Source organism: Echinops telfairi, unplaced genomic scaffold (genome assembly GCF_000313985.2).
Source record: "Echinops telfairi isolate 266 unplaced genomic scaffold, ASM31398v2 ScPeMD7_7461;HRSCAF=8499, whole genome shotgun sequence".
Lineage (NCBI taxonomy): Eukaryota > Metazoa > Chordata > Mammalia > Afrosoricida > Tenrecidae > Echinops > Echinops telfairi.
Window position 1 is genome coordinate 1,841,908 of NW_022111361.1, and position 27,739 is coordinate 1,869,646.

General features: G+C 42.8%; 1 protein-coding gene across 1 annotated transcript in view; it reads right to left on the reverse strand.

The window, feature by feature from the left end:
• Window positions 1-18,583: 18,583 nt before the first annotated feature.
• Window positions 18,584-27,739, reverse strand: part of GPR158 (G protein-coupled receptor 158) — a 472,736-nt gene continuing 463,580 nt past the window's right edge. The window contains exons 9-11 of the mRNA XM_004716112.3: window positions 25,588-25,693; window positions 21,758-21,904; window positions 18,584-20,915 (exon numbers count right to left, since the gene is read on the reverse strand). Of these exons, the coding sequence (XP_004716169.2) occupies window positions 19,437-20,915; window positions 21,758-21,904; window positions 25,588-25,693 (1,732 nt within the window). The 3' untranslated portion in view covers window positions 18,584-19,436. The remainder of the gene's footprint in view (window positions 20,916-21,757; window positions 21,905-25,587; window positions 25,694-27,739) is intronic.

Below are 27,739 nucleotides of genomic sequence, written 5' to 3' on the forward strand. Positions count from 1 at the left end.
GTTTCCTCTGGTGGAGCGGTTACATTATGTTTGATAAGATATGAAACACTCACTGGCTTCCTAGAGCAAGGGGGACAGCACCCAGTTCAAGCTCGGCCCATTTATACTTTTGCCGACATCAATTTTGCACTTAGTACTAGTTCTGCTTTCCTTCCGAACCCTCCATTAGGTGTATTTCTACTCTCTGCACCACTGTCTCTATGTGACCTTCCCTGAAGAAACAGATGGGGATTTCTGGGGGAATGCGGCTGTCAGGTGCAAGTGTGAGAAAATTGCCTGAACAAGTGCTAGAGATGTCTCCACCAGAAGGAATCCTCTGCTCTGTGGGAGCCAGAAACACAACATAAAAACTAAGCACACTGTGTTGGACAGGGTTCTCTAGAGAAACAAAACCAGGACACTTATGATGTTCTAGATAGATAGATGCAACATAAGAAATAAATAGCTAATTAGTCCACAGAGCAGTACAAATGGCTCAGTGCAACTCACTTTCATAAGACAGTTCATATACTGGCAGTTCTTGAACTCACGAGGGCTGCTGGGTGCAAGTCAAGGAAGCAGACAGCTGTGTGTTCTCTAGAGCAATACAGCAATCCGGCTACAGGCAGCAAACAGCAGGGCAGGTCACCAACAGTCAGCCAGATGACAGTCCCCAGCTCAAGTGATGTATGCAACAGCAGTGTGGCAAAGCAGGTCTTGAAGGAATCTCAATTATAGCGACATAATCCGTGAGTTGGGTGTCCCACAGGCAGTACAGCTCATAAGTTGAGGCAGAGAACTAGCTGGTCTGATCATCAGAGAGCCAGAGAGAGAAAGGTGAGGCTTGGGGAGCCATTTCTCTCTCTGCCCTTCAATTAAACTGAAACCTTATTAATCCTACATGTGTTTATTGACCAGGTTGGCACAATAAACCTACCTATCACTCACAGCAAACCTTTAAAAAATTCTTTTTTACTTTGAAAGTTAGAGATCAGTAAAAATAGCTGGTTTTCTCAGACTCTCCTCCCCTTCACCATTGACTAATAGTCTGAGCCACTTTAGGGAACGCCTTGCAATGCATGAGTTGATCCATCTCAGCTGTCATTTCAACTTGCGCAGCCAAACTCTTCATCTGGCTGGCCCCTGGGCCCCCTGCATGGATAGCAGACCAAGTACGGAGTTTGCCACAAACATCTTCCTAACAAAGGAGAAGAAAATAAGTATTCGAGAGGGCCCCAGAAGAAAAAACATCAAGACATAGTGTAGTAAAATCCCCAATTGCAAAAGAAATGATTGAATCCTGAGGGAAGCTAGGGGGAAAAAGATGATGTAAATATATACCAAGCTAATGGCCAACATAAAAAAGCAGAAGTAGCCACATTAACCTCTGATATAATAGACTTCAAGGCAAATAACAAGGTGAGAGACATGGAGGGACACTACGTGATGATTTAAGGAATAATAAACCACGGATACATAACCATAATAAACATACAACCAAAGAAAGACCCTTGAAAGACATCCACATCTTCATAAGGTTGAAAAGAGGAATAAATAGTTTGAAAATACAGTAATAGTAGGAGACGTCAATACACAACTCTCCAGGAAAGCAGATCTTTAGGAAAGTAACTTGGTAAAGAAACACAATCGACCAGAACCGAAACTCTGCTCCTCTATCGGTTTGCAGGCAGGTCCGCCCACATGCAGAGATGCCCACCTATGAGTGCTACCCGACGTGAAGACTGTGACCCATGCTACACCACGCTTCAAGGCAACATTTCATTGATTTGTCATTAGAAAGAAATATTTCACAGTATATAACTACATATTGTTTTTGTGATGAATCACTATGCTTTAATAATGTTCAATTTGTAACAATGAAACTACATCCTGCCTATCAGATATTTACATGACGATTCATAACAGTAGCAAAATTAGGCTGATGAAGTAGCAACAAAAATAATGTTATGGTTGGGGGTCACCACAGCATGAGGAGCTGTGTGAAAGGGTCATGGCATTAGGAAGGTGGAGAACCGCTGTGATAGATGATACTTAGAATCACGCCACGTGAGCGAGGCCCGCTAACTTTTATTTGCATTAACAATATCTAGCAGCTGCCTTTCACTTAGCTCGATCAGTAAGAACTTCTCTGAGGCTGACTCCCCTCAGGTGGTTGAAAAATATTGAGTTAAAGCCTCAAATTAGGCAATTCACAATTGCCTCATCTGCCTATAATCTGGACTTAGAATACTAGACTGTTTCCTCTGGTGGAGCGGTTACATTATGTTTGATAAGATATGAAACCATGGTCAGACAGAGTGAACACTCACTGGCTTCCTAGAGCAAGGGGGACAGCACTTGGGTCGAGGCAGAATAAAAACTGATTAATATTGGGGTGGCTGCACAGCTTTTTCATTAGACAGACCCCTCCATGATGGCTCTACTCCTCTCCTCTTCATTGGACAAAAGCCTCTGTAAAGAGTATTTGGGGGTCACCATGAGTCAGCATCTACTCAGTGGCAGTGAACTCGGAGTTTTGCATGAGCTCCCCAAGTTGCATAGAGGACCACAATGGTCCGAACCCAGGACTCAGCATGCCAGCCGATGCAGCTCTCCCATGTCACTGCTGCCCCACAGTCATTCTTGAGCTCCTGGCCCACAGCAGAGCCTCTGCAGCAGCAGCCCCCCAAGCGCGGGACGATAGACATGACCTGGCTTTACCGTCACTGCAGTTGCAGGACCCTAGTGGCCTGGCTCCAGCTCTGGCCCAGTCTGCACCAACTTCCACTGGCATTGTGAGGACATAGCAGAGCAGGTCTAATATTTTAAATTCCATTCTACAACTTTTCAAAGTATATACACACATATACACACAAAGATATCTACATTTGCATATGAACACACAAAAACCCCTCACTGTCCAACTCAAATAACCCTCACTGCCATGGTATCCAACTCAATCCTGTAAAACAGAGTAGACCTGCTCCTGGTGCAGTGGGAGGGGTGGGGCATGTTAAGCCATTATGTCCTTAAAAGAGCAGACAGCTTTGGCTCTCTCCTGTATTTGCATATGCATAGATGCCTATATTCATATATGAATATTGCATATATGTTGCATATATAGATCGTGTGTATATGGCAGTTACATAATCTGATGTTTACTTGAGACTAATAAGAGTGAAGGGGTGGAGTTTAGCCTGTTAATCAGGTTTCAGCTTGATGACCTTATTTGGAAATGCTACAGAGATAAATAGCACACTGGAGGTCAGACACACTGTCTCTCTTCTGGTCTCCCAGGGAGACATTCCCTTTGATAAGCCACTAATGAAGCCAGAGCCCTGGAACTGGAGATGCCACATGGAGACCCACACTAATGCTGAGATACCACCATTAGATCCACAAGGCTTTCCACCCACTGGCCTGTGATCTTCCTGCATTCTGCATCATTGCAGGTGCTGCATGAGACTAAAGAGGAAATTATGGACTAGTATCGACATATGGGGTAATATCAGACTTATGGACTTGATCTGGACTGGGTTGGTATGTTTTCTTAAGATACAATTACTTTTTGATATAAAGTTCTCTCTTCCATATGAGCATTTCGCTAGATCTGTTTCTCTATTCTACCCAGACTAACACAGCATATATGCATTGCACCAAGGGAATTTCAGCCCATAGATTCCTCCGAGCTGGGATCAGCAGTGGAGTGGTCCCTGACAGAGTAGAGAAGAACCTCTGGAACAGATGTGGGGTAACCCCTCGGGTTCTGCCATGAACCCTTCCCAATTACACCAGTGAGAAGCCACAGTTTAGAGGGAAGGGCAGACTAGTACACACTAGTATACCACGTGCAATACCTGGCTCATGAATTTTAACATGAGAGTGGGAAGGCAGGTTGGATTTTATCAAATAAGTTTGAGAAAGGAATAAAAGGGGGAGCTAACAAACCCAGGGCCAAGGGAACAACAAGAGATCTAGAACTGATGGTGAGGAGGGTGTAGAATGCCTGCTGGGGTTTGATCCACTGCAATGTAGCCGAGAGAAATTACTGAAAGCTGGATGAAAGTCGAACATGATAGTGGGATAAACTGAAAAGAAATAGAGAAAAGAACTAGGAGGCAAAACACATTTACGGAAGTATAAATATAGGCACGTACATATGTAAATATATTAATATATAATGATAGGGATATAGGCCTATGTACACGTATTTAAATGTTAACTATTAAGGTAGCAGATGGACATTGGGTTTCTACTCAAGTACTCCCTCAATGCAGGAACACTTCTTTCTAATAACCCAGCGTTCTGTAATTCTCACTTTCCTGATATGATCACTGAAGTCAAAATGGGTATATAAGCAAATGTGGTGTAGAAAGCTGATGGTGTCTGGCTATTAAAAGATATAAGATCTTAAAGCCTTGAAGTTAGACAAGAGGCCATCTAGCCGGGAAGCAACAAAGCCCACATGGAAGAAGCTCACCAGCCTGTGTGATCACGAGGTGTCAACAGGATCAGGTCTCAGGTATCAGAAGACTCCAAACAATCAATTATATTGATGCAAATGATGGGGTTCAGAATGGAAACCCGAAGTCCATCTGTAGGCAATTCGAAATCCCCTCACACACGGGTTACAAGGAAGGACAGAGTCAGCCAGGGTGCAGCATAGCACCAATGAAACACACAAAATTCTTCTAGTTCTTTACTGCTTCCTCCCCCCACGATCATGATTTCAGTTCTACGGTCTGCGGCTAGACTGGAGCATGTACACTGTGTGAGATAAGAGGTTTCAACACACAGCATCCAGGACAGATAAACCTCTCAGGAACAGTAATGGGAACAGTGATACTATGAAGGTAGGGGGAGATGGGGGGGGAATGGGGAACCGATTGCAATGATCAACATATAATTGCCCCCACCCCAGGGGGATGAACAACTGAAATGTGAATGAAAGGAGACAGCAGACGTGTAAGATATGAAAATAATTATGATTTATAATTTACCAAGGGTTCATAAGGGTGGAAAGGTAGGGGAAGGAAGGAAAAAAGTGGAGCTGATTCCAAGGGCCCAAGTAGAATGAAAATGTTTTGAAAATAATAATGGCAACATATGTACAAATGTGCTTGATACAACTGATGTATGGGTTGGTATAAGAGCTGTGAGAGCCTGAAATGCAATGATTTATTTTTTAAAAAGAAAGCAAGAAAAATGAATAAAAGGTCAAAAGGTCAGTGATTTGGACCCAGCAGCCAATGGTGGGAGAAAGGTGAGGCTGTCTGCTCTGGTTACAGCTTTGGAAACATGTGACTTAGTTCTACTCTGTGCTGTAGGTTCATTATGAGTCAGAATCCATTCAAAGGGAGTGGGTTTGGTTTTGCTTTATGATGATAATAAATAATCTGATGGATAGTTAAGGAGGGTACTTTAGATTACATTGGCAGAAAAGATTCTTGGGGGGAGGTCTCATTGATGGCAGACCTCTTAGAAGCGAGAGTGGGCACTGTGGCATGGATGATGGTGGCCCCTTTGAGATCCCAATGGAGGCTTGCTTTGAAGGACCCAGAGTAGCATTTCTTACCTGAGTTTTCAGCGCAAAAGGTGGCATGATTAAACTGTGTTTCAGTGGGTTTAAAAGGAGATGTTATTCGTTCACAAACAGAAAAACGGCCTACCGATGCTGGTTCAGGAGTAGGCAAGCATCTGATCCGGGCAGGCTCCCAGTTCACTTGGGCTGGGCAGCACCTTCTAGAAGATATGTTCACCTGATACTTATGCATATGATCTTATTTGGGAAAAGTCTTTCTCCATTATAATTAGGTTAAGGATCTTAGATGAGAACATCTCACAATAGCCAGGTGGGCCCTAGCCCAATCACATGTCCTCATAAGACACAGATAAGGAGGCGACATTGGGAAGCCAGTGATTTGACAGCCACAAGCAAAGAGAAGCCAAGGACTGTTGGTAGTCACTAGACATGAGGAGAGAGGCATTAGAATAATATCCCTCAGAGTCCCCAGCGGGAAGCAACCGTGCCCATCCATTGAGTCCAGCCGTCTGGCCTCCAGAACGGTGAAAGAATACATGTCTGCTGTGACAAGTCACCATGTGTGGGGTCATTTGGTACAGAAGCCCTTGAAAATGAATAGAACTGGGACACCTGTTGGAGGCACTGCTGGCTATACTCGTACCAGGGGAATGGATAACTCTAACTACAAAACCCCACGCAACTCCTACAAGGGTCTGGCTAAGTGTTTTAGGCCCAGTTGTGAGTCATGCAACACATCAATTGGTTCCTAGACTGCTGCGACCCAAAGGGATGAACAGGGTTCCAAGAAAAATGAAATCCTGACAACCTCAACTAGAACATGGAATGGGCAGGGGATGAATTTGGAGGTGGGCAGGGAGCAACACCTTAGTTTAGCTTAGAGTGTCTTCCTTGAACATTGTGTTTTTTAAAGATCGAACCCTATGTTGCACTAGGACGATCTGCAATAAACTTGCTTAATGTGTTAAAGAACAAATATGTCACCGAGGACTAAGGTGTGAATGACCCAGGACATGGCATTTTCTGTCACTTCATATTCTTGTGAAAGCTGAACAATGGATAAGGGAGACTTGAGGAAAACGGATGCATTTGAACTATGGTATTGGTGAATAGAACTGAATATATAATGGGTTTTCAGAAGAAGGAACAGATCTTACCTTGGAAAAACTTCCAGATGGAATGTTCCTTGAAGCAAGAATGATTCCACTCCTCCTCACTTTCAGCAAGCAAGGTTGTGACATCTGCATACCACAGGCTGATAATAAGCCATCCTCCAATCCTGATGCCATACTCTTCTTCCTCTAATCCAGTTTCTCTGAGATTTACTCCGCCTAGGTGTGAGTCTGGGTACTTCAGAGAAACACATCCACAGAAACTCATATATGAGAGAGTTTTATATAAAGGGTAAGTGCTCAAGAAAACATCCCAACCCAGTGCTGCCCAAGCCCACAAGTCCAACATTAACCCATAGGTCCAACACCAATCCACAAAGTCCTCCTCCATCTCACAAAACACACACAATGATGCCAACTGCAGGAGGAAAGCTGAGTCACTGAATGTGTAAATATCTCAACGTGGCAAGGGTCTCCACATGGGTGTTCCAGCACCCAGGGTTGCATCTGGGTAGGTCCATGTGGCTTCTCCTTGGGGATGTCTTGCAGGAAGTGAGCCTTGCCTGCTAAGGCAGATGCACCCTTGTCCGACCATCAGAAAGCAGGAGACCCGAGAACTAGAAAGGCGAGGCTGACCAAGCCAATTATCCCTCCACCCATCAATTAACCCCTATGTGTTTATCAGCCAGGTTGACACAATAAACTAACTGCCTCACACATTTAGGTCCTTAATCTAGTTTTAATTTTTTATGTATGGTGATAGGTGCTGTTCATGTTTCATTTTCTGTATATAAAAATTCAATTTTCTCCGTAACATTTATTGATGAGACTCTACTTTCTCCATCATATGGACTTAACACCCTTCTGTTAGGCTGGGTTCTCAATCAAAACTAGTCAGACCAAGAAGAATTAAAGGAGCCCAACACACAACCACTGAATTAGAATCAATTTAATGGCAGTGAGAAAGAAAGAGAGAGGAAGACACTTATATCAAGTCAGTGGCACACACAGTTGTAAAAGCCTGGTTCAAGCCTGTGGGTCTGATAATAAGCTGGAGGCTTTCTGGTGAGTCAAAAAGCAGGAAGACTATGTCTGGTGGATGCAGAGAGATAATAATCCAAGGTCAACAGTTTAGATGGCAGCCTCTGATGGCTCAAGGTAAGCTCTTGGCTCAAATTCAAAGAACCAGGGGTTAATGAGCCAGATACAGGATCCCAACCAGTAAGAATTAAAGAAGCATTCCATGGTATCTACTTATACAGGAAGTAGGTCATACCCTTGAATAAGTAGGGGTTGCAATGCACCCCAATTTTCCCGTAGTTACTAGCCCACTCACAGCAGAGCCCATCACAGAGCTTGATTACATTATGTTAGATCATTGGGGATCCTGTAACAGCCAAACCAGAGAATCCTGGCCCGACACAGTGTGCACCAAACCTAACTATTGCATACAGCTTTACGAAACAGCAAGTAATAACCACTACAGAAATATAACACGAAGAAACTACCTTGCATCTATGTGACATTTGTGTTTAAGAGATTTTATTGTTAAATATATAGAGAATGGGATAAAATTAACATCTTGAAAAGCATATGAGTCCAATCTTAGGAAAATAAAATCATTTTAAAATTAACATCTTCCTTTTCCAGTCTGTGTGGGAAAATGATAAACAATAACGTGGGGAGAGCAAGAACTCAGTTTTCCGTTCTTAGGCTACTTTTGATTAGTAGTAGTCTACACTCCAGGCTAGCACTAAATTGAGCACCAGAGGAGAATATTGTTTGGATCCTTGAGATCATTTTGAAAGAGTAGGCATTTGCCTTTTCTCTATGTCTTACAGAAAGTTGACTCTTACTGGATGAATCATCCATAAACTTTACTGCATCATTAGGTATTACATCTATTGTTTGATTCCATTAACCTTTAGGATTGTAAAGAGCTTCGTTTAAAACCTAGTGCTCCAGAAATACTCTGTCCCAGCCTCCATTGTTCTATGAGGGACACGGAGAGCCACTTGTGCATGAGGAAGCCGAACCTCCCATTGTTGGCAAGGACTGAGCCACAGCCAGGCTCTGAGCGAGACGCCGGCTGCTGGAAGAAACACTCTCTGGTGCCTTCTGATCCAGGTTTTGAAACCTACTCTGTGTCTTCATTTTGTTTCTCAAAGTCAACTTTATTGTGTCTTGTTTCTCTTCTCTGGAACGTCAAAGAGTCCTGTAGGGTAGGATATGCCCAAAGTCAAAGTGGATTGGGGATTTTTTCATCACATTTTCCCTTTCACTTTTGTGTTTTCTTTCTCTTACTGATTTTCAATTTGACAAATGTTTTGTTTCATTTTGACAAATGACTAGTGTTAAAACTTTGTTGCTTAGCTGTATCCATTTTAGAAAAGCAATTTAGCACATTATAATCCTAAGTGAAATCGATCACACACACACACACACACACACACGCACATGAACACTCTTAAAAGTTATAGCACTAGAATGGTCTTGAGATATCATTTCGTCCAAACTCAATTGAAGTGAAACATACCTGGTGGCAAATCCAGGTTTCAGAAATAGGTCTTAGGCCGCCCCCCACCCCCACACCCCTCCTATCCTTCCTTATCACAGTTTAAAAAAGCATTATTTGTATAGGCTAGGAAATGTCTATCTGAATTCTTAGAGAATGCTTCCAAATGTTCACATCAGCCTAAATTACTACAGGTGAATTACAGACAAGGGGGAAGACATGCCTTTCCCCTAAGTGCCCAGATGTAGAATATGTGGTTCAAGTTTAATCAAAGGTATAGAAATTTAATGAAAGTTAGGTCGGCATAACCAGCAGGAAGGGAAGGATGCTTTCTGTGGCTTTTCTGTGATGTCTTGTTCCCTTAGCCGCTGGGCCAGGGACACAGGTGCTATGCCTCTGTACTGTCAGGATATTGTCAGAATTGAGAAAATACGTGAACCTTTTGCCTCCTTGCAGGGGACCTTTGAATAACAGCCTTTACCACCTTCTAGTGTTCTATAACGTGGTTCCCTGATAGCTAGCCCTCTGACTCTGCTTTGGATGATTGTGAAACTGAGCTTACACCGAGGTGTTCTTGCACACCTCTCCTCCCAGTTGTCATGTGTCAGAAAGATTACAGGCCACCCCTTCAATTGAATCGGGTTCAATTCCTACTTGTGTATTTGTCACTGATACGGAATTTGATCTGAGGACCAAGAGCGTGAATCCAAACGCTTCCAGTTACAACATGGAGTCCTTTAGAAGCAAGGGACAAAATCCATTATTCACCACAGGCCATTATCGTGAGTGGTCTTTACGATGTAAACTAAAGCAAACCAAACCTACCATCGAGTTGACTCGGTGGGAACCCTGGCCACACATGCCTATCCCATAGTAGCCCCAGGGATCCTTTAAGATGACAAAGGAAGAAAACAAACTTCTCATGATGATTTTAGTATCTGCACTATGGGGCCGACTTAAATGCCTTCTACCTGTTTTCCCAATGACAAACAAGCTGTGCGTATATGTTTATGTGCATGCAGTCGATGGGCTTCTGTTCCTATAGGACACATGCGTGCATGCATATTATGGCTATCTCTGGATGACACGGGACATAAGGATAATCGATACTCTAGTAGGTCAATTCTCAGTAGTTTGCTCAAATTAGATATTTCATTTCTCAGATACAGCAGCAGACTTTATTTCTATATTTACATTTTAGCAACATAATAATATAATAAGCCAGACTCCCTTCCATCAAGATGACTCCCACTCACAGCGACCCTGCACAGGGTTTCCAAGGATGAAACGTCTTTACCGGATCAGCAAGTCTCATCTTTCCATTGCAGACCAGCTGGTAGGTTCGAACCGCCAGCCCTGTGATCACCAATCCAATGCCTAACCCACAGTGCCTGGAACCATTTTTATAGTTAGATCCAGCCGTGCTCTCTTCTCTGGGAGCTTTTTAAAATCCGAAAAGATAATGTCTGGAATCTTAAGGACTGTCTTCAAACAAGCCCTTGTCTGAGTGAGGCATTCAACCAAGTCCACATGGAAGCAGCACAGGAGCCTGTATGATTTGCTCTCCTTTTGGACCCATTTTAATGTTTCTCCAATTTTCACTATTTTCTGTTTTCGCTTTGACTGAGGTTTTTCTGTTTTGTCTGGTCATTGTTGATTTGGGGCTTGTTTGCTTGGTAGGACTTTGTAGGATTGTGTTGTGCTTTGTATGATTCATTGTGTCTGAGATTCAGTATAAGCATATCTATAGAGACTGTAATTGGATAGGGCCATGGCAGGGGCAGATGGAGGTAATGGGAAGTTAACAACAGTACGAGAAGAAAATGTTCTGCAACTGATTGTGGTGATGCTTGCCCAATGCTTCTTCATATGATTAAATTGTATGATATATGAAGTGTATGCCAATGAAACTATTAAAAAAAAGACTAAAAGCAACTTTCCACAGCCTCATTAAGTATTTCTTACTTTCAATGCTATATGGAAATATCTTTTGTAACTCTAATAAACAGCCTTGGCCTGAACCTCAGCCTTTCCCTCCGATACGGTGCTAAATAACCCCCCACCGTATAATGCTGGAGAGTCACAGTGAACATAAACCCCGCAAACGCAAACCTGTGGCTTGTCAAGTTGATCCTGACTCGTGGCGACTTCATGTGTGATGTCATAGAAGTGAGCCCCACGGTGTTTTTGTGGCTGTAATCTGATCACCAGCCCTTTCCACTGCGGTGCCAAAGGGGGTTTTGAGCCGCCAGCTTTTCAGTTCGTAACCAAACTCAAACCATGTTGCCGCAAGAGATGGCGCAGACCCAATAGGGTGCACTTCTTTCCTAGAGACTGCCGGGACTTACGATGAAGACCAGTTTAGAATACAGCCTTCTTTTACACATTCTGCAGCCAGTCTTCATCCAACTTACATCTGCATTTCTGTGTCTTCACGTGTATTTCAGAAGATGATTACTGGTTACAGCATCTAGTGTCAATTTGAGGATTCAGAATGAAGGGGTGGGGTCTGGCCTGTCAATCAGGTCATAGTCAATGAGCCCTCTGTGTGGGCATGGCCTTCTCCTGAGAATTCTGGGAACTCCTGTATTCCTCCTTGGAGGAGAGACTCTCTCTCTCTCTCTGTCCTCACTCCCTGAGAGATGCTCTACTGACAAGACACATGGCTCTACACTGATCTAGCCAATGCCCTGGGAGGAGGAGGAGCCAGTGGAGACCCATGCCAGCGCTGAGATGCTTCCCACCACTGGATTCACAAGGCTTTACATCCACTGGCCTGTGATCTTCCTGCATTTGGTGTCATTGCATGTGTTTTGTGAGTCTGAAGAGGGCTTTATAGATTGGTATTGGACATATGGGCTAATATCAGACTTATGGACTTGATCTGGACTGGGCTGGGCTGTTTTCTCAATATTCAATTGGTATCTAAAGCCCTTTCTTAGACACAGGTGAGTGTCCATGAATTTCTTTCTCTAGACTACCCAGACTAACACAATTAGTAATGTAAAGTTCCGATGTGGCCAGGATTCATTAAGCTCTGAGCACATCTCTCTGTGAGATGGGGGTCTATAGATGAATAAAGGAGACCCTTTGATCCAGAGGAGTGAACAATGAGGCAAAGCGGTAACCAAATCAGGCTCGCTGTCATCGGGTTGATGACAACTCAAAGGGGCCCTGTATGCAAGAGGAGGGCTGCCCCATTATGCTTCGGGGGCTGTACATCCTTTGTGAGCATCCTTCTTCCACGGTTGGTTCTCCACAGCCTCCAGTTGGTTCCAACTACTGACCTTCAGGCGAGTAGGCTAACATGTAACCCCTCTGACCCTTTATGTAGTCACAGACCGAATCCAGTTCCTCTGGGGGAGCACCGAGGAGAAATCACCCTGGTTCAGGTCTGTAGGAAAGGCTTCCTAAGGGGAATGGGTGTCTGTCATGCTCCCTGAAAGGGGAACAAGGCAGACTAGTTGTCAGTTATAGGATCACCCAGCTGTGATGATGAAGACTGACAATCACTCTCAAAGTCTTCTGCTTTAGATAACGAACCAGAGGAGGCATGTATTGAAGCATAAGTAGGATGTTAAGGGTTGAAGACAAAAATAAGAAACCGCGAACCTTTCACCATTGAGTCTGTTCTGATTCAGGCTGATCCCAGAGAGCAGAGTGGAACTGCCCCAGAGGCTGTCTTCTAGGCTGTACCTGCCACACTTTTCTCCCTAGGAGCAGCTATGAGGTTTGTCCCACCTCCTTGTTAGCATGACACTGTTTAGGAGGCCTTCTAAGGAGAGCACTTGACCACTCTGGCGCCGGAGTGCCTTTGGCTGCGTTCCCAACCTTGTTTGGCCGATGGTCCCTTTTACAGAAGAGAGAAAAAGGAAAAATTACTCAACCACACCCTGGGCATTAAAAACGTCTGCGCATCTCCCATAATCCAGGATAAAGTATAGGTATCTGCTTGGCAGCCCCGCTGGACCATTCCAGCCCTCCTGGGGGAGGTACCACCCACTTTGGGGAAGCTGGGACAGAAGAATGGAAGGGAATTTCAGCTGGACCAAAGAGAAGGACAAGGCAGAGAGGGAGAAAGTCTCAAGAATGGTTTAGGGAAAGACAGCCTAAAATCTGCCTCATGTAAACACATGAGATATTTTATTTAGTTATTTTCTCCTGTTTTTCTTTTCTAGTGCTGTTTGAACTGAGAGTGTGTTCTGTGAGAACTGCCATAAACTCCCATTTGCATATTTAATTCTTTTTTTCCTCTCTTTTCCTTCTAGGAATGTGACTATTGTGCAACAGAGGCTTTCTCCTATATTTATCTCTTTTTCCATTTTCATTTCATCAGTTTTATTTCTGGAAAAGTGCTATTTTGACTTCACAGGGGAAGAGAAGGAAATTAAAAGCCAATTCATGTTTCATTATCCGCCTCCTAAATAGTTAACAGTAATTAGAACATAAAATGTGTTTGAAATTGCCCTTGTACACTCCAAGAATCAAATGTCTAAGGAGAAAATAACCACATTTAGAACGACATTATTTCCATTCTTTATAACTAGTCAGGGGAAAGGATAGACTGAATTAGTCAAAGAAAACCTTACCTACCCGCATTGTTTTAGAACAATGATATGCATTATTACATTTTTCTGTGATAATCTATTTCTGACAGGATTATTTCCCCCAAGTTATTTTTTTTAACAGGAAAGTTCTAAATTTAGAACACAGGTACAACGACTAGCTCTATGAATATATGTGGAAAACATAATAGTCATCAGCAAAGCAACAACAGTAGACTGCATCTTCCTTATCTCTCCAGAAAGCACAATAGGCTTGATTTTCCCAATTTCTTAATCCCCATACAGTTTTTTCTTAGCCTTTGGGATCGGTCAAAGTGACACATATACCTCTGACTCTATGCATACATGCCAAGAGTATGTGGAACATGGAAAACACAATAGCTTTAAGAAATGGGAAAGGCTCATCACTGTGAGCCGTGTAAGGACTAAGGGAGCCCTGGCCCAAGCCAGGGTATACTCCATCATCTCACGCACACATGGAAGCTGGACACTGAATAAGGAAGGCTGAAGAAGAGTCGACGACTTTGAGTGATGCTGCTGGCAAAGAATACGGAAAGTACTGTGGACTGTCAGAAAGGACCAATAGACCTGCCTCAGAGGAAGGATGGCGAAGCCTCCTCTCGTGCCAGGTGGACAGGATAGAAGAAGACACCACCCTGGAAAAGAACGGCCTGCTCAGGACAGCGCCGGTGCAAAGGGGAAGACCCTCAACAAGATCGACTGGCGCAGCATGGCCACAACAGTGGCTTCACACCTGACAACAGTGGTGAGGAGGAGCCAGGATGCATGGTGTTTTGCTCTGTTGTCCATCGGGGCGCTACGAGTCAGAACTGCTTACTAGCACCTACCAACAATCACAACGTTGATGGCGTGGGCTGCTAACCCAAAGATTGAAGGTTCACGTCCACTCAGCAGTGCTTCCAAAGGCACCTTAGTGGTCGCCTTCTAAAAAATCAGCCACTGAAACCCAGTTCTACTCCAACAGAGGGGGTTCACCATGTATGGATGCACTTGGTGATGGCTCCTGAATTTTATGTACAATCTATTGGAAAGATGAGTGCAAAGTTAAGTTTCCCTCATGCCATAGCTCGCTCTCTGGGCGGCTGTTTCTGCGAGAGACCACTTACCGATGGAAATCTGTCTCTCTCTGCTGCAGCAAGCCTTTCATTGCCAAAGTCTCCCCCCGGACAAATCGGGAACCTCATACAACCTTTCTCATGAGATGATGTGAGGTCTACAGATCTTCAGAAAAGCTTTTAAAATTTCTGAGATCAGCCCAAATGTCAACAAATTTAGAAGAGACATTTGTATCAGAGGTACATTCTCTAATTGCTCTGAGCATTCTAAGGAGAACAAAATAGCTAACCCACTTGAAGGCAAAGTCATCCTTCACCATGTCCTCCCTTCTAAAGCCCTCATCATCTCTTACTTCTCTTGACTCTTGCATTACACTTCTCACTGGCCTACCTGTCCCATGTGCCTTCTCACTCCATTTCTAGGCTGCTTTTGTGATGTATAACTGGATGACGTCCTGTTTAAAGTCGCGACAACCATCCCGTTAGTGCAGGATAAAGCTGTGGCCTGGCGCATGAAGTCGTGCGCACGATCTTTCCCGTCTCACACCCTTCGCCTTTCCTGCCCGATAGGCTTGCCACATTGCATGCTGGAGAGCTTGGACTTCCAGCCCGCCTCCCCTGTCTCCTGCGTATTCCTCCAGGCATGGCTGGATACTTTTATGGGTCTATGTGTTATTGGGGACCTTTTTCATTTTGGTCATCTCTGTATCATCTCCATTTTGCAGATTGTCTCATGTTTGTGCCGAGTAAACAGGTGAAGAAGGTATGTGGATTAATTTTCATTTTGGAAGAGGTTTCTTAAGTCAAAACCAATCATTCGAGTATGGGTTGTTGCCCGCCAAATGACTACCTGTATGCTTGAGATCACATTGACTATATATATATTCAGGTAGAATTTGTGATGTCTGATGTAGACAGTATGATGAATGTCTGTCTACCAAAGCTACAGAACTATATGGAATTCTAAGTTAGTAAGATAAAATAAATGAAAAGTGTGATAAGTTTAACACACATGGCATCACTGATCACTTCCATATAAATATGCTTTATTGCAGAGAATTTATAATTATTTACATGCTGTAACACATCACAACATAAATTTACCAAATATTTCATGATGGGATGCGGTAGGTTTCAGATAATAGTTTTAGAAGAACCACGGATTCAGTGAAGAGACTGACAGCTTGGTTGACTCTATACTCTCGGGTTGCTAAATGCTAGAAGTCAAAGGCAGTGTTGTTCAGTCTTACCTGCCATCACCTGCATGCAGAAACCTAGGAAGCAAATACAAGGGACTGTCGAGTTTCAAATCCATATTGCCACCAACGTTTACAATGGGTTGAATTAGAGTTCGTGTCTTAAAGCATTTAATTCTTGCATAAAATACACAGGTCTAGTAAGATTGGTATAAATATACTTATTTATAACCCCTGGCCTAACAAGGACGACAGGATGCAGCCTGCACATGCATTGAGAAGGACAACCTAGCAAATGCTTGTAACCTTAATATTGGCTGGTCACTTTTTCTGTTGTTTATTTAGAATTGGATAAAATAACCGTGAGTACTGTAGATTTGAACTTCTCGTGGTGATTGGTAATGGCAATGAAACCCTAGGAAAGACCTTAGGCGTTCTCACTGATTTCTGCTGGTGAAGGATAAGCTACGGACAGTAAAATATCACTAAAGTGTGATTTGGGAGTCGTCTTTAAGCCACATTTCTAGCAGGGTCATCCTGAAGTTCAAGTAAGAAGCCACTGATGCTTGACAGCTTATTTCTCAAAACGTGAGTCAAGTGCAAATAGACCTTAGAAATAAAGGGAGCTATTAGGTGGGTATAGAAACTGCAAAGCATATTCACTGATAAACCTTAAAATGGCATTTGAACATCTTCTGAGAGATAGGTCTTGACAGACCAGGAAGGGAGTGCGGAGTTGTAGAGTGCTGATGTGCTTACCACATGTCAGGACACCACAAGACAGAGCAGACGTGCCCCGTGGGGCTTTTAGGGGAGCAGATTGCCACGTCTGTTCTCCAGCGGAATCGCAAGTGGATTCTTCCTGCCAAAGAAGCAGCTACATGCTTAGTCCTGGCACTACCAGGGCTCCTACGGACGGGCAGAAGCAGGTGGGGGGCAGGGTGTAGGGGACACACACAAAAGTAATTCCCAGCTCCTTTCAAACCCGCCCCAGGACCTGAGTGATGCATAAAGCAAGGTGGCTGCACAGCCTTACAAAACTGCAAATGCTCACATGCCCTAAATGAAACTTCCTGATTGACGTTTGATGAGGATAAAGAAAGCTAAGTGTTTACCTTCCACTGAGAATAATATTTCATAAGAACAGCCCCATACCCACCTTCTGATTCCCTTGACTTATCTTTTCTCCTTTAACCATGTTCTCATGTAAAACGAAGAGAGAATTGTCTGGGCTAGAAATGTCCTGGTTAAGTACGTAGTTGGCACTTCAGTGTGTAGTGCAAGAGGAAGGGAGGTCTGGGTTCTATTTTTAAGTGCTCCATCTTGAAATAAAATGAGACAGGGCTTTGGCCTGGGATCTCACTGCATGCTCACATAAGCAGGACGAAGTCAGCAGCTTAAGATTTTCATACCAGGTAATCAAAGTGGAACGCAGTAAGCTTTAAAGAGTATGCTTTGGGTGCAATTTGGGGGATTTGAAAGTTTTCCGTTCTTGGGAGAATGAAAAGTTCATATCACTTTATAGGCTTTGAATAAATCAGGTTACAAATCTCTTTGGGATTTGAGCCATACAAGTTCTAGCCCTAGCTGAAGCAATGAATAATATTTTATGCTCCAGCTTCAAATCAGTTCAAACCAATTTCCGGAATGGTCAAAAAAGTGAAATTGGAACAGGTAGATCTGAGTTTGAAAAGTTTGGGTGCAGGGGAAGGACAATTGAAACAGGAATGATTTCAAGTTCAAGCCCTGGAATGGGAGACCCAGAAAAGGCAGTGATAGTCTTTTCAGGAGCCTGGTGCGGGACACAGCAATGTTGCCAGAACTGCGGAGAGCCGCACACATCAAAAGTGGTATGTCCACAGCCACCATCAAGCAGGGCATCCTTGTTTCTGACTCTGCCAGTTAAGACACTTGACTGCTATGCAGTGCACACACTGCTCTTGGTTTCTAAAAGGGACATCAAGTCTCTAGCAGGGCCTCAACTTGTAATTTCCCCTATTCCCGTGATTGTTCTGGTTCACCCACAGTTTACAGATTCAGGTCCATTCTGGTTTCACTCTATCTGCTGTGACTGAGCAAGGAAGAACCAGCTAGATGCCCTGGTTTATGATAATAAATAGTCTAAGGTAATTTAAAATAGTATGCATAATAAAAATATATCCATACAATGATCTTGATGCTATCATAATTTTTCTCTTTACAAAAATAATCCCTTGAAAGTGCTATCAGTAGCTACCTTTCTGTCTTTGTTAGCAAAGGCAAATTCCCTGGCTCTGTAGTACTGTAATTCTCTTACCACGTCTGGAGTCTTCTCTTCCTAAGGGAAATAATAATCCACAGTAGATATTTCTTAATCTTAGTTTCTTCCTTAAGAAATGCTGCTAAATATAAAACACTGAATGAGTTAGAAGGGACAATTAATTTGGAATGAAGGTGTGATCTATCTCTGACTTTTAGCAAACTATGGAAAAGCTATCCTTAACTTAATGAGGCATTATGACTAAGTAGGACCACTTGATGTCCAATATTAATAAAGCTTATTTTGAGTTCTAACAAGAAGTGCAAAAACAAAGAACTTACCTTGTATATATATATATATATATATATATATACCTGATTAATACAGTATAACAAACCATGATGAGAAATAATAAAATCAAATCCAAATTCACAATATATAAATCACAGCCCAAACTAAAAGATTTTACCATAACATCGATGGCTTCCAAAGCCAGAGAAAGCGTACATACTTTAAGAATCAACTGAAGTTGACAGCAGGTAGTATTGGAAGTTGCAATAACAATTGAGTAGCTGCAGATTGCATAAATGTGTTGTGTCATATATCAAAGTTATTTGCAAAAATTATACAATTTGGAATGCTTGAATATGAGACACAACAATGTACTGACACATACATTTATATAAGAAAATGAGAGCAATCATCAATATAAAAGTTTTGGGGGCTACATTAGGTTAGTAGTGCTATCAAGGTTAAATAGTTAAAGGGAGTCCCTTTTCTGTAGGCTACTCAGCATCTCAGTCACAGCGTGTCTACTTCTTTCCTCTACTGCAAAGACCAAGCCTCGTCTCCATCTTCTGGCTTTCCTGCCTTAGGGTCTTCAAAGTCCCATGGGTAAGAACGCGATCAGGACAAACACTGAGGACATGCCGACGTGTAAGGGTTTTCTTCTTGTGCCTTTGGGAATGCCCCATCTTGACCAAAGTCTGACTTTTCCATGAGGATTATTGTCTGTGGCTCCTCCTCTTCCTCGTTTTCTTTATTTCCCTGCCTTTGACTTCGTCTCATTCTCTCTCACATTTCCCTTAACACACAAATACTCCTTGGGAATTTTTGGATCCTCGTATCTTCAGTTTTTATATCGAATTCGAGGCTTCCTCCTTCTCCTTCTCCTTCTGGGGGATGCTTCACTTGACAAGTTTCCTACGCCTCTTATTTCTGAGGTCCTGTTACTTTATTTGCACTTAAAGCAGAAGAGGCAGGTAAAACTACATTTTTGCCAGCATTTGGCTGACTTGTGCTCTCCACCTCCCAAGGACACACCTCGGCTCGTGCGACAACAGGTTGCTGAGCGTGGTTACTTGAGTGACAGGAGGCAGGCACCACGTTGTCCTCAGGGGAAGGTGTCTTTCTGCCTGGGGCTCCTATTGGGTTGAGATTTCCACGCTCGATTTTCGATGCGACCACTTTGGGGGGCAGGTCTTCATATTGCCCAGGACACACAGTGGTGGCACCGTGCTGACTAGCACTCTCTTCTTGAGGTCTCACAGGGAGAACCGGAGTCTTAGGAATCACAGGCTTGTTATCTTCCTGAAGGGCCTGGCCTGGGCCCTCCCAAGGCTTCACCTCGGCCGGATCTGTGCTCTTTGGATTCAATGGCTCACCCGTGTCTGCTGCCTGGGCCTTCAGTGGCGGTTTTTCTTTCAGGGAAGAAGTTGGGTTTTTCGCCATTTCAGAAGCGGCGATAGATACGTGTTTTTGAACTTTGGGTTCTGAAGGCACAGGCGCCGGGGCCAGGTCACACATCTCCCAGGGGCACACTTCTCCGACGTCAAAGTGGTCTTTCGCCTGTGTGGAGCCTGGGCTCATGTCAGGAGTGGCAGTGGGGGTGCTGACCCTTTGTTGCTTCATAATTCCAGCTTTCTGCAGTTTTCGGGACTCCTCCAGATGATTGGAGTGTGCGGGCACAGAATCTTTCGTCTCAGTGTGAGCAGAATTTGAATGTGCCCTGTGGGTCTCCCTACCCTTTGGCAGGGGGTTCTGGAGTTTAGCACGCTCTTCCACACCTGATGCTTGGGTTTTCCCAGCTAATCCAAGAGTTTTCTCCTTGGCACTTGCTACGACACTGAGAGATTTTTGCAACATGGACATTCGGGGGTGCCCGGGCTTCTTCTCGGAGCTGAGGTTGTGAGCGCTTGCGGACTTACACACCAAAGGCGCCGACTCTGTGGACACAGACTCACTGTGTTCTCTCAGTGTCCGTGAGAGTTTTTTACTCGACAGAGACTCTAGCGTGGAGGTTTCTGTAGCCTCCTCCTCTTGGCTTTCTGTCGGTAAGCTGTTGGACTCTTCTGATTGTTCTCTGACGTGGTCGTACGTGCTGTGGGATTTCTTGAGTGAGAAGACGCGGTTTTTCAGGGACTCCTCCTTGGCTTTCCCAGAATGGCATGACGACTCCGGGGGGTTCTTCCTGAGGAGGGCAGTGCTTTTGACGGGGCCCTGGTCCGCGGCGTCCTTGTCTTCTCTGGAACACTGCCTGCTGACAGTCTCCGGGATCTCTGTGATACGTCTCATGAGGGAACGACCCAAGCCCTTCTTAGAGCACCGCTTTTTCTGGAGGTGGGGATTGTTTGTAATCATCTTCTTCCTTTTATATATTTCCAATTGGGCATAGAGTTTCTTTAGCTCATCCTGTGGGAACAGGAGCAAATTCAGAGAGATATGGATTAAGTCAGCCAGATAATATTACGAAGTGTTCTTGTAATCCAATAAACTTGAACTCTGTAGGGAAACTGCTGTACAGGGTCTCCTAACATTTATACTCACCAGCTTTCTCCTCATTCTGGTTTTGTGGTTATTTTTCTGTTTTGTTGTACATGGAGTTTGAACTTTTAAGGCACGAATTCATACATTCAACCTCTGCTTCATGGAACAAGCACTTTGAACTGCAAGTTATGCGGACCCTACTGAGGCTGGACCATACCGAGACACACCATGTCCATCTACCGGTGAGCTAAGAGTCTACACAATACCGCAAACATCATGCGGCCTTTGACGAAGTTACACCGACACTAGACTCGGTTTAGGAGACAACAGATTTTTTGCGAAAAGTATCGTCTTCCTCAAAATGCTGATCTAAAATCACAGATTATGTTAAGTAATCCAGGCTCTCTGCTCACATCTCTACCCGACTATTCCATCAGCGAGAATTACAAATATGTCTTAGGAACATTCATAATCACCTAGCCATTATGAGGAGAATTGAGTCTGTCAAGAGTATCAAAGCTGGCTGTGACTGTGCGCTGAAGTAGCCTGTGCATTCTAATCTACCCCAAACACATACATTGCAGAACCAGAATAATTGTGTAGCTGACACCTTCAGTTCTTACACTAGCATTCTTCTCTCCCTCTTTTTCTCTGTAGCACACACACAGACACACACTTACAGCAACACATATATGCCAACTCATGGAAGTCTGCAGGTGTAAGTCGATACAGCCTGAAACCAAAAAAAGAGGAAATACTGATGTTACCCGAATGTCCTCGGGATCCAAGCTGTGCTCACTCCAGGCCGAATTGATACTGCTGTTCAGGTAGGATCCAGATCGGCCCATGTCCAGCTCGTCTTCATAAGCTTCTGTGGCAATATCATCTCGTGGGTTATTGCTTGAATGTGAAAACTGCAACAGATCGTCAATACGAGCTGTAACCCACTGTGAAACATTGCACGGTCATTTTCTAAAGGATATACTGTTAAGATCATTTCATAGAGAAAGAATCCGTTCACTAGACACTTTATCAAAGCTTTTATTTCAAAGTGTGTTTTGTTTTTCATGTCAGCTGCCGGCGCTATTGCTGAGGGAACCCTAGCACGTGGTAGAAGATCCCTAAGGGCTGAAGCCATGTTAGTCATGGGACCTGTGTGGGAAGAATCTGTGGAATAGTGTTACCTATGGAGCGCTGGTCATTTCCCTTCACGTCAATGAAAATGCATTTGATTCATAAGCACCATTGTGCTGAATCACAGGACTGTGACCATCCATCTACTAGACATACGGAGCTTCAAAAACAGCTACGTCCACGGCTCAGCAAAGAGGCGGTCTGAATATCAGACTCGACTGTGCTGCAGTGAGTCTGAAAGAAATCGTCGTGCCTGTCTTCTCAGCCTCCAGAGCCCTGGGCTAGATGGCATCTAAGCTGACAATTCCTAGATGCACTGAAACTTCAGAATGTATCCTTCAGCTCTCTAGTATCCCTAAGTTAGACTTTTGCCACATTTTGAAATAGCTTGATTATTTTCATACGGACTATTTTCAGTCTGATGTACTTGCTACCTCTATTTTTAGTGGGAAGTCAGAGAAAGCGAATCGGATAAATGATGGAAAGCAGGAAGGATAACTCATATACTAAGTGATTGTCCTATGAAAATTGAGAGAACTGGCTATGGCATATGGTATATCATTTCGTCAGGTACCTGGGGGGGGGGTGGAATCAGCTGATCAGTTTCTTACAGGAAAAAGTTATATTGCTGTAAGCTTTGTTAAGATAGTCTGCTAGCTTGGTGGATTTGGATCGGGGTTACAGTGTAAGGTGGCAATTCTCTATTTAAACAATAAAGAATGTTTTAAGTTGAGACAGAAACCAGAAGCTGGTCATTTTTCCCCTTCTCTCACCTACATACATTTGTGGATCTCCATATGCCAATAATTTAGGCTATAAAAAAGGAATAAAATAGAGAGCTCTTGATCTTCAGAATCTCACAGTCCACTCAGTAAACCCACCAAGAGGCTATTTGTAAGAATGGGATTGCTTTTCTTGAGCAAAGTTTTTGAAAGCCATGAGTTTAAGAAGTGCGTACTTTTCAGATATTGTCCTTATAAATAACAAAATTAAAATACTTTATCATTTCTCCTTAACTCTTATCTCTATCTTCCCAGAAGTTCCCCAACTCGTATCTCTATGTAATAACCCATTTTCCATATGCATTTTATTCGTGTCCTCTCTCCCCCCACCAGGAGAGCACACGTTTTTATATATTCATCACTCGACATCCAGGCTGCAGCGCAATGGTGGGTGCAGCTCTTCAGTGCTGATGCCTGAGTCCTTTAAAACGGAGCTGTCACTGACCTGCCAGGACACGCGCAACTACAAAGCATACAACTTGGTGAATTGTAGTTTGAAGGGCATCAAAAAGTTCTTGGAAAAATCAAATAAAAAGACAATGGAATTTCCCCTTTTCAAAGCTCCCTCATATATTCATTAAACTGTGTAACCCTCCTCGCTATCTAAATCTAGAATATTTTCCTCATGACCAGCCAAACTTCAGACTCCTTCGGGGTCAATCTCTAGTCAGCCCTCTTCTCGTTCCCCGGCGACCTTTCCTCTCCCTCTGTCTCTAGAGCTGCCCGTTCTCGACACTGCAGAGCCACGCAGTCCTGCAGCACGCGGCCTGTGGTCTTCGTCTGCTTCAATTTGGCGGCAGCGTGCTTTCACGGTGCTTTCAACGCACTCATATTAGAGCATGGATCAGCAGATCATTTCTTTTCATAGCTCAATAATATTTGCCGGTGTGGGTTTAAGAGATTATGTTTCTTCATTCATCAGTTCATATACATTTTGGATTTTAGCTATTAAGAATAATGCTGCCATACATGTTTGATTGAAGTAGCCACATGGACTACTTTTCAATTCTCTCAAAGGCTCAGTAAGTTCTGTTGAATGAATAAATTATTATGAGTATAAATGCACTTAATACATTTGTGTTATATTATACACAAATGTAAATGAGTTAGATAAATGTCAATAACAGGCCAATTCAATAAAATAATACTTAGTTAATGTACTTTCAGTATAAAAAACGTATTTTGATCTCTACAAATGATGGGCTTTTCAACCAGGCTGCGTCTCAGTGTTTGGGCTAGTATTGATGCTTAAGGTAAAGGTTGGAATGAAAGATGGTACAGTGAAAACTCTGGTTTCAGCATTACCACGGGGAAGTTTATTGTGTAGTACTAATAAGGATACATAATGCTCTAACATTTTGTTTCTCTGCTAGGAAAAATGCCATGATGCTGCTGTAATTTCTGTAATGCATTTTCATTTTTGATACCTTGTATCATTTTATTTCACTCCAAGAAACCTTTACTACCTATCTATAGATGTAACTATAGTGTAACTCCTACACGATTTATATGACATATATGTAAGTCAATACGTGTTATATCTATTGCTAGATTATTGCTGCCGTATCACAGATGAGGAAACTAAAGTTTAGAGAGGTTAAGCAGCGCTGGTGAATGCAGCCTTACACGACTAGTTTACGGTGGAGCAGGAGGTGGTATCTCCATATTCTGAACACCCGCTCATTTCGCGTCTGTTATTTGAGTCTAACACTGCCTAGATACGTCTTTGACAAAATCTCTCATTATTAAGTGAGATCACTCTCTAACCAGTATGTAATTACTGCTCTGTGCATGAACATGATTTCCATTGACCTCTCTGAGGAGAAGAGTGAGGAAAGCCCAAGGGGAACAATCCGTTCGATGGAACAATAGGCCATGTAGACATTAGTCTGTACAACCCTGAGACCAGAACTAGAGGGCAACCAGCTGCCGCCACCGCAACCAACTGCTCTGAAAAGGCGCACATTCCAAGATCCTGGAGAGAGTGGGATAAAAACATGGGAAAACAAAACAAAACTCAGAGCCATAAAAGAAACCACGCTTATTGGTCAGATAAAGACACGCGGGATTCCCGAGACAATCACGGACTGTGATTCCTGTGCCACAAAAATCAGATACAACATCGTTTAAGATAAAAAGGGAAAACTGTCATGTTGTAAAACTGTTCAGATGGTTAGGAAACGAGGAGGAATGTACACAGGAAACGGGGAAATCGAGATAGGTGATGGTATGTTGAGAAAAATGCAAAAAATAAGTGGAAACAAAATGTACAATAAAAAATTAAAAACAAAAAATTCTTCTCTGAATATTTAAAAACACAAGACATTTCTGAATGAGAATTCAAACAAAATAATTTTTAGAACAGGATAATTCTTTTTTTTTCTAATGGTCGTGATGTTATATGTTGATATTCATATCTAACATCACATTAAAATAGTTGGAAAAGGACGGAAAACAAATCATTGATGAAATTTGTGTAAACTAAGCATTTGGTAAGTAATACATTTAGTAAAAGACAAAGAAAATATCCAAATTCCTGAGAAAGTTTTACAAACATCCTAGAGCCCCAAGCAAATTTCCACTGCCTCCTTTGTCTCTGCTGCCGAATGTTTCTTAGAGGACAGACTTCTACTCAACTAAGAAACACTGCCTCCCCCGAGGAAGGCAGTGTGCGAGGTTACCTTTGGAATCAAAAGCAGCCCGATGGTGACGGTCACAGTCAAATGGGTATGTGCAAAATACAACATCAACATCCAGTCCGACTGAAGCCTTGGGGCAAGAACAAATCTGAAACAAGAATTCATCAAGTTATCAATACCATCGGTACTTCTACCTAACAACACTACACTATTTCACAATTCTTTTCCTCAGTGTACGTTTTTCCTTGAAGAGAGAAATTGTATTGCTGTTTCTAGAAAAATAGTTGTGTCACGGAAGAACTAAGGTTTAAGAAAATCCAACTGGGCACATCATTCGTGAACATTCACTGCTACTTTAAATGATCAATTGTAAGAGATACAGCATGTCCATGTAGAATGGGGTGCATAAGGCCCAAGATTGTTGTTGGGGAAGTCATTTGGGTCTGCAAAGCAAAAGCGATAACAAATGGGGTTTCGAGGGAACACTAGATTACAAACATAGTTTCAGAGAAACGTGGGTTATAAACTTCATGCAAGTGACTCTTGACCCTGACATCCTTTACTGGAAGTCATTTGAAATATTAATTAGAATGGAGAAGCAAAGAGTGGGCAATTACCTGCCTCCTTGAGTGATTTCAGGGATTGAGAGGGGATCAACAATATAATAGTTAAAATATATAGACCAGTGGCTTATAAAATGTATCTTTTCTAATAAAGCAGTTTAATTGTTTTAAAGTATCAAGTATGTTTTAAAATAAAATGATTAAAATCTGAACTTAGTGAGCATGATCCCAGGATAGCCCTGGAGGAAGCCTGGTCATGGGAGTGATTCCATACTGATGTCTACTAAATGTTTGCTTTTAATATTAATAGTAAAATTTATGAAAATTTTGTGGGTAAATCTGTCATAAATATGGTATAACTCAGATATTAAAAAAACATTTTTAGACTTTCTTCTCTTTATACCCATCCTTAGGTATTTTTTTAACTACATCATGGGCAGTTTTAGAAATCATGCTAATATGAAAACAAATATTTTATTTAAACTTAAATATTTTTACATTTTATTTAAATTTCTTCATTTTTATTCACCCCCACCTCATACTCCATGAATACAAAGCTAACATGGAAACTCACAGCACTTCTAAAAGTCTTCTTTTCAAAAAAAAAAAAGTCTACTTTTCTTGAAAGGTAGTTAGAAAAAAATTTTAAATCTATACGAACTCTGAGGAGTGCCCGGCACTCTTAGGTATAGTAAGAGTTTCTTTGATCTATCTCCCCACACACAGGGAAGCTAACCCTTCATTCTGGATATCTCTTAAATTTCCATTTTAGGTTTGTATTCATGGCGTGTGAGGTGGGGGTCAATAAGGATGTGGAAATCTAAATGAAATGTTTGTTTTAATATTAGTATGATTTCTAAAGATGCCCATGATCGGGTTGCTATGAGTTAGAATCAACTCAATGGCAATGTGTTGATTTTTTGTGTGTTTTGTTTTTGGGGTTTTTTGAGAGAAACCCTTTAATTTCCAAGTATTGATGAGATGTAGCCAATTAATCTGGTCCTTTTAGGCACAATTCCTTACAAGACGCAGTCTAATTCTGGGCTCTGTGCCTATAGCTCTAATCCCATCTTGGAGGAAGTTTCCTGTTATAAGATTCCAAACCAAACTCACTGCCCTCAAGTGACCCTTGTAGCAGGTGTGAACTAAGTCATGCCCTTTGCTTACTTGGGGGTCATCTCTAAGACTAATTTGTTAGAGGGTGTGACTAAGACACCCTCCTTGGTTTGAGCATGCGGACAGCTAAAAGACCAAAAATCACACCTCCGTCGAATCCATTCCTCAGAATCTAATAGCCGCCTCACACAGAGAGGAATCCCAGAATGTCCAAGAGCCCCTATCTTCAGAGGTGAAGACCACTGAGACCAGATACATCAGAAACCAGAACAACAGAGAGTCAGAGGAGCAGCGCCAAGACTGGCCTTCCCCTCCTCTGGCTGAGATGATGGGACTGGGAGGCAGAATGACCAGCCAGCTGGCTTCCTGACCCAACCAAGGGAGAAGCCAAGAGACCAAATGGCTGAGAAGCTGAGGACCAGAAAGAAACTTGGTTGCTGGCTGAGGAGAGGTGTTTCTGTAGACCAATGAAAGTGTCCTTACTGCTTACTGATCCTGACTCGTGGTAACCTATT